Source organism: Maylandia zebra, linkage group LG7 (genome assembly GCF_041146795.1).
Source record: "Maylandia zebra isolate NMK-2024a linkage group LG7, Mzebra_GT3a, whole genome shotgun sequence".
NCBI classification, from domain to species: domain Eukaryota; kingdom Metazoa; phylum Chordata; class Actinopteri; order Cichliformes; family Cichlidae; genus Maylandia; species Maylandia zebra.
In genome coordinates, this window is record NC_135173.1 from 58,416,684 (window position 1) to 58,428,870 (window position 12,187).

The 12,187-nt window shown below is 37.6% G+C and overlaps 1 protein-coding gene across 1 annotated transcript; it reads right to left on the reverse strand.

Annotated features, from left to right (window-relative positions):
* Positions 1-862: 862 nt before the first annotated feature.
* On the reverse strand, positions 863-9,866 carry purg (purine-rich element binding protein G). Its single transcript, XM_004564678.2, has one exon. The coding sequence runs from the start codon at positions 9,516-9,518 to the stop codon at positions 8,490-8,492; it is 1,029 nt and encodes a 342-aa protein (XP_004564735.1). The 5' UTR covers positions 9,519-9,866; the 3' UTR covers positions 863-8,489.
* Positions 9,867-12,187: the final 2,321 nt, after the last annotated feature.

Below are 12,187 nucleotides of genomic sequence, written 5' to 3' on the forward strand. Positions count from 1 at the left end.
AGAGAAGCTACTTCCTCCTACAAATTGCTTGCCTCTGCTCACAAGTAAGCAATCTCCTCTTCCAACCTTTCATACTACAAATATAACTGCCATATCATCAAAATTAATGCTGCTCTCTCTATTGGTAAGCTGGTTTCTGAAAGCTAAATGGCTCAAAGTTTTTGCATCAACTAGAGTTGTTTCGAGTCTGCATCTGAGCCCAGAGTTGTATTTTGGTCTTTTCAGCCTTCTGACACAGACTTAAAAACACCATGATACTTTATAGATTCTTATCTGTCAATGTGGCACTGAGTCTTGGTTTTAAGCTGAAATTACTCCCATTTCCAGTCATATTCTTAAACACTGAAACATTTAAACCTTGTTTGACAGTGATAAATAAACCTCTGTGTGCAAAATATTTGATGCAAACATTTTTCTCATGAAAACAAACTCTTCTCAAAAAGCACAAAGATTGCATTTTTGGTCTCCTACTGGGATCTATACTATTTTTTGCAGATTTGCAAGATTTCATGTGACACTGAAGCAACTGATGTGAAGCAATATTATCAAGAGTGTGTGTGCTCCAAGGAAAACACACTATTGATTGTGTTTTCTAAGGAGAATCTGCAAGCTGATGTTTCTACTGCATGTTCACGTTGGATTGTTGCAACAGTGTGTAATGTGAAATGCACAGCATTACAGTATGTAGCAGTATGAAATATCGCATGGCCTTTAATAAGTTGGGAAGATATGATCAAATATAAATTTACTGTAAACTTTTTATAACAGTGTGGTATAGTGCTGGATTGATTCTTAAAATAGAAACTGAAACCATTAATAATCCTGTAAAATCTTTTATTGGAAAAAAACAACAACAACAATAATCAGTACAACCTTTTAATTTTCCAAATTCCTTGCCAGCAACAATCAACACAAAGGTTTCCAAACTCAAACAACTTTGACCTGTCAAAGACTATATTGATGTTTGCTGTCCAAAAACTGCTACATGATAAATTATTCAATAAATAAACACTGGAAGAAATAAGACTACAAAATTATGTTAGATTGTCTGTCTGTAGATCTTTTAGACTTTGTCACAAGGGCAGCGTAACTGTAAATAGACATGACTGTTTTTTTGTTTAAAAAACAGAAACAAAACAAAAAGAAAGAGGAAAAAAAACATAGACCATCTAACAATGGAGTGCCTCTAAGTTCAAGATACTCTTGGATAACAACCCCTTCATCAGACTGACTCTGGTTCTGGTTTATCCAAGGGCTCGAGGGTGATTTTATTATTTACAGTTAAACTGCACCATTTATGATAACCTAAGATATGTGTTCCTGATGCAGGTGATGCACATACATCACATTTCAGAAATACTATGCATTAAAAAGTTGAAATTTTCCTACACTCCAGGTATTCTGGTGATTAAGTTTGGAGGAAAAACAATAGGGAAGAACATGGGCAACATTGAAACTTTCTCTGTCCAAGTTAAAATGCCACACCCTAATTATCTCTAATTCACTCTATGGGTTTGGAGGAGTGGAAATAACACTGTGTGCTCATGTTTGCAGAGAACATTGAATAGCTGTCACATTTCTGTATGTAAACATGAGATTGGATTGTGTTTTGTAGGGCTGTTGCATTTTAAAAGTAGAAAGTTGGATTTTTCCAAATTTCTGACATCTTTGGGAAGCAGCACTATTTGAGAACAGCAATAGGACATCAATTTTCTTTTATCTACTTTTTATACTTCACCTTTGCATGCATTCAGCTGGGGGTCCATAGAAGCACCTTTATATAATATAACGTAGCACCATATTTCTTATAATTTTCTTATTATACTGGGACCCAACCATGGACATGCATACACTCTAAAAACATGATTACCATTTCTAAATGTAGCATCATTTCAAACATTACAAGGCAAGTAATGATTATTAATACAGTACTTTACATGTAGATGATTTTTTACAGTACACATCAAAGAAAGTGCTAAAGTACAAAACTTCCTTGTTTTTTAAGTGTTAGGTAACATGAATATAAGACACACCAATGTATTACATTACATGAATATAAATTTACACACTTGCACATTTTCGGTATCCACTCAACTTTTAAAAGATTAGCAAACATTTATATCCCTACATTTCCCACTTCAAAACTCTGATGATGAAAACTACAAACAACAGCAGCAGGTCTTCTTCAGTACGTGTACATTCACATCACTCTGCCTGCACAAGCACAACCATATAAACACATACAGTTCGAGTTCTAAAAAAATACTATGGTAAATTATGATGGATATGAATATATTATCCAAATTTATAGCAATGATCTCAGTAATTTTTTAGATGACTATACTGAATGCCTTCTGCTAAAACAAAGTACAGGAATAAAAATCAGAAGATACAGTGAATCTGTGAAGATGCTTTAAGGCGCCAGGGTTGGAAACATTAGCTCCAGTTAACAGTCCAGATTTATTTTTAATCAAGCTATTAATTAAAGTCCAACAACCTGTAGCCCTCAGCCTATAGCCTTATCTTTTCTTTTACTGTCCATGGATGTTGAGATAGTCTCATCTGCTATAAAGAAACAGACCAGTAGTCGGCATGTGGGTTAAAAAAATATACATAAAAAAAATAATAAAGCAGTGCTTCCCACCATAATCAGCTGGATTTTTTTATACAATAAATGAGATGACTTAAGGCATGCAAAATTTTACCCTCATACTATGAAAACTGTCAAAGTTACAGGCTCTCAAAGTGCATAAGTTTGTTCAGAATTTTTTTTTTTTTTTTTAGCCCCCATAACTTTATAAATACAAAAGATAGCAACAGGATTTTTGGTATAAAATGGTATAAAAATGTAAGTAAAAGAGACTTTTCAGATACTATATCATTTTTGACCACCACCTATCCCAAATGGTTATATGACCCTTGAAAAAGTCCATTTTTGGAAAATATGAACGTTTAGTAGACATTAAACTGAAGGGGTTTTTTTCTCTTGAAACTACAATGTACCCCATGACACTGATGAAATTGCTTACATTTAATTTTAAAAACAAAATCACGCTGAACATGTTCATTTGTTTGTAAATTGTGACACTTGCAGTGAATGAAACACTGATTAAAGTTTTTACCAGGACCTAAATGAAAATTTCATGTTGCAACCTCCTGTAATTATGAAGTTATGAGGGCTCAAACATTATGGAGAAAAAAAAAGTACGGCTAATTGGTAAAAGTTTGGACTCACCCAATGTACTTACAGCTATAACCAGGGGTGCACATAAGTGGTCCGCAGGTACGTATTCGCTGTCAAAATAAAAGACGCGCACCAGATAAGATGTTGCAACGCGCATTTGCGTACATCAGATTTTCTGTGGGAGGACAGAGATTTGTTTAGAACTCTTAAAGATGTCGAAGAAGCAAGCTCCTTTAAGCAATTACTTTGGTGTTCCCCCACCTCCAAAGAAATGTCAAAAGGAGTCCGAACCGCAAAAGAAGTGGTTGCAGGAGGTGAGCTGCCTTCAAAAAAATGATGATGAACGCACAGAGATGTGGTGCGGAATATGCCGTAAAAATCCTGCTCTAGCGGTCAAAAACAGTGACTTTTATATGTACGCAAACGCACGTTGCAACTTCTTATCTGGTGCGCGTCTTTTATTTTGACAGCGAATGCGCACCCCTGACTATAACTTAAACAGTTATTTGTTTTGTTTTTTGACTGATTTTCTATGTAAAGCCCCTGAATGATACTAAAGAGAACATATAATAAATGCTAAACAGATTTCTACTTATGTAGTGTTTTTTTACTCTGAGTACTCAAAGTGGTCAAATATGGCTGCATAAGATGCTTCTTGTGCTTTCATACTTCTGTGATTGTGATTCTGACATATATGATGTTCAGAGCAAGCTTGACAACACATAATTTAAACAAGAAAATTCCACCCTTTACCTGGGAAGCAAACAAATCAAATTCATGCAAATTTAAGGTAGTGAATTTCATGTATTACCATGGTCTTTGTCAGCAAACTGGCAAATTGATCTCAGGAAGTTTTTTAAAGTTTGTGCAGGCCTTCTGTGCTTTCTTTTTTTGTATGTCTCAAAGGTTGGATGCACTGTTACAAATTAAAAAGCTATGTTTAGTTAAACTTAATAACCATTTTGTTTTCCAATTTCGTATTATTAGTATTTATAATACATTTATTTTATTTATTATTATTATTATTATTATGTTTTCTGAACAGAACTTTGCTCTCTGGAACTAACTGTAGGAAAAATGGAAAAGAAAATGGAAAACTATACAGCAGAACTAAAAACCTCTCTCTTTGTAGATCCATCTAATCTTTAACACCAATTCATACCTTTGCTATTTTAGCAGATGTGGGTTAAAATAGGCTAAAGTGAACAAACACACAATGACATTTGACTACTCAAAGAATTAAGCATTGTCTGACTAATGACAGCTAAAATATTTTGTTATGTGTCAATTATTATTCAAAAATGCCATATTTGACATTTTTTCACCAGTAGTTTCATGTTCAAGTACTTCTTCACATTGTTCATGTCAACATAACAGAATATTCCTGACATGAACATTTGATTTCACATTATTCTGTGAGATTCTAGAGTCTTGGTACATATGATAATGAAAATTTAATATAGCATTTGCATGAATATACACATATAGATGTTAAACTATTGAGAGCCTCAATAAGAAGCTGTCAAAAACCAACACAGACAATGAAAGGAGTTTTGAAGCACACATCAGCAGATTCTACAAGCAGAGAACTATGATTGTCACTTTACACCAAAGGCATATCTAGAGATAGTTCCTCTATGTCAACTAATTACAAAGCAGCAGAACAAAAGTGCAGCTTTTATTTAAAGTGCTGTTGATTTTGGAATTTTCAAAACGAATATCCATCATAATTTTAAACAATGTCATATTCCACCTCAAACATAATACTTTGTTTTTATGTCCATATCTTGGCCTCAGCCAGTTATTGACATAACCAATATCTAGGGTAGATGAGACAATTTTCCTAATTCTGTGACAATCAATGTTGAATCACATTTCACTAATGAGTTAATTAAATTATTACATTTCATTTAATTTTTTAAAATAAACTGTGCTTTGTACCATATATACTTTGCCATTTATATGAAAATAAAACAACTCTTCACTAGATCATACAACAGACACACCAAACCAATCCTGTGCTTTTCAAGCACAAAAGCATTCCAAGAATTGCCTACTAAAACTAGAAAAAAACAAAAAAAACAATTGAAACTCTTTTTAAAATTATTTTTCCTTTTTTCCCCTTCTTCATTTCACTAAATCTCAAATCTGTGAAACTGAGACAAAGACCCCAAAACAGACATGAGGTATCAAATATTAACTTCTGACTTGTTTCTGTTCAGATATAAACTTGACAATTAGCTCTGACACCTCTTCATATAAGCATCAGCATCTCGTGGGAAATATGACTTCCTGCATGAGAATTTAAAAAGCTGCCCACCTAATTCAAAATAAAGTTCAAACAGTCAACGTACTTTAGCTTATTAGGACCTGTACTTTAAAAAATATTATCTAATCTCAAAGGGTGTACCTCAGCTCCAGAGGTACTTTCCTTGTAAATTTCCATATTAGAAAGGAATATCGTGTTGTAGCAGACGAATCCCTTTCTGCTTATATTACTATTTCTTTCTTTTTTATAACAGAAATGATGTTGTCACTCACAGTAAAGTACTGCACTGTGTTTCAGTGGTAGTGGGAAGTATAAAGAAGCTACTGGAATTAAGTTAATCATGTTAAGATTAAGCATTAACATGAATCTATTTAATTGATTGGGTTTATGCTTTAAAATCTACTGAAGATAAAACTAGCTTTACCATTTGCACATTTAGAGTTCAGGTACTTCAGTTTTTAGGTTTTTGTCCTTTTTAAGGACATTAAGGTTGATCTAGGTTTTTGCCTTATCCTGGTATGATGCTCAAGTCAAAGTCTGGCTTGGGTTCTTTGTCAATGTGACCAGCTCTACTTTCATGCTGGTCACAGAATGCAAACATAGGCAAATATACAGCAAAATGCCATCCAAGCTCATGAATAGCAGCACTTGGATGGATTTTAAGGACTTAAAGTAAAAAATGAACTTACACTTACATTTACACTTTCAAAAAATGTAATCGCTTGTTCATCAATAGACAGCAAGGAAAGGTAAAATACAAGGTTCTGCAGGCACAAGCATATTGATTTAAGATTTTCTATAGACCCATTTGAGCTTGATGTTGAGCCCTTTCGATCCCAACACCCCCAATTCACCAGTAAGCACTGGGCTATTTGCTGACATCAAGGTAACAAGCCCAGTTTATACCTTGACTTTGATCTATTTACGTCATATATATAAAAAAAAAAAAAACAAAAACGGACCTGAGCTGTAATAGTGAAAACTGGGTATCAACATCCTCAAAAGACAATGTGTGAAACCATTTTCATAGCACCACACAATATTACAGAATAGGCAGGAAGGTACTTAAAGTATAAACTTTGATGTTTAATTATTCCTCATGCCAAAAATAAATTATGAAAAGAAGCATTCTCTTTGGCAAAATGTTTAGAACTTGTAGAACTTGGCTGTAATGAGTGAAAGCCAAAAGATTAAAAACAAAAAACAAAACAAAAAACGGAGGCTTGTTTGTCTAGGTCAAAGTGCATAGACCTCTTCTCTCTATTATTTTAGAACTTTTCTACCATCAGTGTACCATCCGCTATATGTTTCAAATTCATGTGAATAATAGGAAGAGCAGCCACACTCCAAGCAGTCATGCAACATGGTGCATCTTTTTTCAGGTCTACGTTTAGGCTCTGTCAAATGTAGTAAAGACACTGAACGACAGAGGGTGCAGCCACTAAAGATAGCATATTACAATGTTGTGTGTTCAGCAGAACACATGTAAAATACCTTTCCTTCTGTCAATATGTTATGTAAATTTAAGTATTAGGATATTAGTATCACATAAAATAAATAATGTAACTCCAGTAACACAGTTACTCTCTAGAAATGTGACATTAGATCTGTGTGTCTTTCCAGATAGCAGTCAGTTTTTTATTCTTCTGTTGAGCTGTATTTTAGGGTTCCTGAATGGACCGCTACATATATAGTTGTTTTCTAGTTTTATTAACCATTTTTAAGGTAATTATATCAAGTCATCAAGTGATCTAGTCTTTCAGCAAATTCTACAAGCCCGTTCTTTTTCAAGTGTTGCAACACAGATTTCACGCAGAAGTCTAAATAAGGTTTAAGTGCTTGTGTTGGATAGAATTACTGGACTTGGATTGCAGTACCTATAAAGTTTTTTTAATTCATTTTACCTCCCCCATTTTTGTGAATGCAACACACAGTACAACTGCAGGGTAGAGTCTTAGAACATCATGTAGTGCTTTGTGTCCTTGTAATTTAAAGCAGGCTTCTACAGCACATGTCTCCCCCCCATCATTATGCTGCCGAGGTAAGCAGCACATTTTATACATTTCAGGATGCTCTAGTCTGGTCATTTGCACAGATTGATTGGCCTAAAGTACTGCACTGCAGGAAAAGCTGTCACTAAATTCATTTTTGCCAGCATTATCATGGACATTTAAAGCAATGTTTTGTGTCTCATATGAGGCAACATAAACTGGAACTGTTAACATGAATGAAAACCTTCCGGCTGGACCAGTGAAAAGGCAGCACACACCAACAGTATGTGATTAATGTCACAATATGTGTCTTATTTTTCTCCCCTCCCACCAAGTCTTAACTGGCAGCATTAATCTGTACAACACTCGTTTCCCATTTCCAATTCTGATTCCTGTAATTTAATTTCTTCTCCACTTGTCCAGTTGGGTTGCAAGTGTTCTATAATGCTGCTTGTGTGTATTGCACTTATAGTAAGTTCCAATATATGAGGTATTTTCTTCATTAATAAAAGGGTCCGATTTTTTTTCTTTCTATATCATTTCTTAAATTGTACCTATCACAAAACACACTATACTTAACAAATTAACTCTGTTTATTTAAACTGACAAAATTTCTGCACATTAGTGTGCCATAAAATTGTTAACCATATTGCTTTGGGGGTAAAATATTAACAGATATTATTAGCGTCAACTTTCTATGTAACTTAGAATTAAAGTTTAAGCAAATGAACACTGCACTCTTGAATTTAACAGGGAGGTATGAGTATGGTATGGGGGAGCGCAGGGATGCAGCTGGCTCAGGACCCTGGGATGGCCCTGACTAACTGGCTACAACACAATAATCGGCAATGAGAAAATGATGACTGACTTCTTGGCATGTTAAAAATTTTGAGTTTATCAGCCCTTGGCAAATAAACTGAAAAGTTAATGAAGTACATCGTATCTGAGTAGTATGGTAGGGACACATACAGTACATCATATTATTGTCACATCTGGACAAAACTGAAACCCTAAATTAGGCTACATGCTAAAAGCACCATGAAGGTCAGTCCTCCTGTTCCTCACTGTCTTGCTGGCCATCTGTCCTTTTATCTTTGTGACAAGAAAAGATTCGTCGCATCTCCTCCTCGTACCTGATGAAATTCTCTCCGAATCTAGCCCAGGCTTTTAGGGGAACTGTGATGGTGTTTCTATACGGCTGTCGCACTTCGCTGATTTTTAAAAAGATACCATACCGGTTTGAACCCACATCAAAGTAAAACCTTTTGTTGTCCACTCGAAAAGACGCAGCCTCTGGAAGCTCGGGGTTGTCGTTGCGATTCCTGGAGCCTGCTCGGCTGCGGTCTTCGCTCTCTTCGTCCCCGTAGTCTTCAATCAGCTGTGACAGAGCGTCTCTGAACTCAATCAGTCCCTGTGCGGGTAACACTATGGTCTGCTCGATGCCCTGGCCGTAGTAGCCCATTGTGCCGTGTCCTTTGCTGACAGTCTGCCGTATGCGGAGGAATCTGCCTCTCTGGTTCTCCTTCAGGTCCAGAAAGTACTTTCTGTTGTCTCGCTCAATAAATTCGCTCTTGAGAACACGATGTGCATGGTCATCGGACACAACAGAACCGGTGGGGGACAGGTTCGCGTGATGCTCCTGCGCTCTCTTACGGGAGTCGTTCCCGCGGCCCTGGCCATTGTTACTGTGGTCCTCGACCTGCGGAGGCGCCAGCCCCCCCCGCAGTCCAATGCGGGCGTAATAATCTATAAAGTCTCCCAGACAGTAGCGTAGAGCGGGAGCCATCGACATAGACAGTGTCAGCTTGCTCTTTCTGATGTTATCATGACGGCCCCTTCCTATCCACACCTCGGCTATTTTAAGGAAACGGCCGCGTACACTCTGCTTGACATCCAGATAAAAGCGTTTCTTCTGGATGTCGACGCGTTTGGAAGCTAATTCTTGGATGTCATTTCCTTGCTGCTGTGACCAGGTCTGAACATATTGCTGAGGAAATGCATGTCTTGGTAAAGAGTCTGATGCAATCTTACCCCTGCCTCTTTCCATTCCTTTGCAACATCCATCAGCCATCATGATTTATATTCCACCACTAGACAGCACAGGACAACGCGTTTTGTCCATTACAAAGGGAAATTAACAGGCGAATAAAGCAGGCTTACTCATACAAATATCTGGAGCAACAAACAATTTAGCGAGATGCCTCGAATGACCTGAAAATGGCAGCTAGTTTGGAATCATCAGCTGGTCGACTTTCTGTGTCCCGATAAAAGGTCAAGTTCTCCTATTTAGCTATTTCCAGTGCAGACCTACATTCCATTTTCTGTCAAGTATTTGCCTTATACCTCCCCTTTTACTAAGGGAGCTAGGGAAACAACCAACCTGAAATGGGAGGAGGCGTCCAATACTACATGAACCCGATGAACCTATCCACCCCCCTCCCCGTCCTGAGAATACCTCAGTTAAAGAGACACGACTTTTATTCTAACCGAAGGGTGCAATTCTGATACACTCACATTTTTTAGACAGACTTTAGGAGAATTTGGGTAAAACTTGTAAGATGATTATTATGACTCAAAAACCCCTAATATCTCAAATTATGGCATTCGTAAATCAGAACAGAGGATTGAAATAAAATACCAAAAATTAAATCATCGTCTTTGTGAAACAGTCAAACTGCTGCCTGTAGACTACTATTGCTTTACATATTTTGAAATTGATTAATCATCTTGACGTCACAGTACAGCTGCATCACTAAGACTAACAATGATCAATGATCAACAATGGACAATGAGGTCAGTTCCATGATCATTAATATACAAATTGGCATTACCATTGATCATAACAATGATAGCTTTGGTCCTCAGATTTCGTGGAGGATGAGAGATGTCATCATGATGGCAGATGAAACAACAGTCTTTTATCATCTTAAAACACAGCGACCAGGGAGCAGAAGAACATCATATCAAGAATGCCCTGAGTAAAAGTTGTTATCCCAGCTGGCCATTTGTCACAGCTGGGAAGGTACCTAAAGAATTCTCCAGGCTATCCAGGACAGCTCTAATCTCTCTGTCCTCTCTCCATCCTCCTCGCTTCTTCTTTGTTCTGACAATCACATACAAATGCATTTTATTCAACTAGAAAATAAACATGAAAATATAATTTTATAATAATTATTATAAGAGCAGGTAGGGGATCCCCATTTGATAACAATATAACACAACTTAGTTATGTGAAATCATCATTAATGAATGTGCACAAAACAGGAGTTACATCAGCTTTATAATTTTTTGTTAACTTTGACTACATGTCCACTCTTACCTGTTTTTTTTCCCCTTTGTATTATCTCTGCTTCTTTGCTGTCTTCACCCTGCTCTCTCTCCTCTCTTGGTGTTTGTGCTGTCACCATAAGTTAAATTTAACAGTGAAACATAATTTACAACCTGATAAAAGATATGAACCAATCCATATCAATTTATAGCAATATTCAAATTAATTCTGGGCTCCTGCTGGCCATTGACAGGTAATATCCTTTTGACTTACTGTCACCTGAAACTGGAGCTTCACTGTAAACCAACAAACCAACCAGTGATATGTCAGCAGTCAGGTTGCTCAGAAGATTAAAATGAGCTAATAATCTCTAGTGATACATTTGCTAAAATTTTGATGCACTTAAGAGAGCAAATGCACATAAGCAGACACATTATAAGTCATGTAAAGAGCTTAGGAAAAGCGATTGTTCTTCCTTAATTTTCTTGAAGACATTTCACCTCTCATCCCTGCAGCACATCTGGGACACCACCTAGCCACTGGTACAGATATGTGGATGACACTTGCATCAAAATCAAAACCCAAGAAGTAGAAGCATTCAGTGTTCACATCAGGGGCAATTCTAGGATCAGAGCTTTGGGGGTGCTGAGCACCCAGAGAGCTGCCCATCCAGGCAAGGTAAACTCTCAATGACTATCGCCCTGTAGCCCTCACCTCAGTAGTGATGAAGTGCTTTGAACGCCTGGTCAGAGACTTCATCATTTCTTCACTACCAGACACACTGGACCCACTACAGTTCGCTTACCGTCCAAATCGTTCCACAGACGATGCCATCTCTCATCTCCTCCACACATCACTCACTCACTTGGACACTAGAAGGGGGAATTATGTTAAAATGCTCTTCATAGACTACAGCTCTGCATTTAACACCATAATTCCCTCCACACTCACCACCAAGCTGGAGCATCTGGGACTCAGCTCATCTATGTGTCAGTGGATCTCCAACTTCCTAACTGGCAGACCACAGGCAGTAAGGATGGGCGGACATGTCTCAGCCTCCACCACTCTCAGCACTGGAGCCCCCCAGGGGTGTGTTCTGAGCCCCCTGCTGTACTCTCTGTACACATATGACTGTGTGGCCACTACCAGCTCCACCACCATCATCAAGTTTGCTGACGACACCGTCGTGGTGGGCCTGATCTCTGATAACAACGAGACGGCCTACCTGAAGGAGATTAGGAATCTGGAGAACTGGTGCCAGAGGAACAACCTCCTTCTAAACGTCAGTAAGACAAAGGAGCTGATAGTGGACTTCAGCACTAAGCAGGAGAGGAACTACCAGACCCCCGTCATCAACGAGTGCCCAGTGGAGAGAGTGGACAGCTTCAAATACCTCGGAGTTCACATCACGCAGGACCTGTCATGGTCCTGTCACATCAACACCGTGGTGAAAAAGGCCCGACAGCGTCTCTACC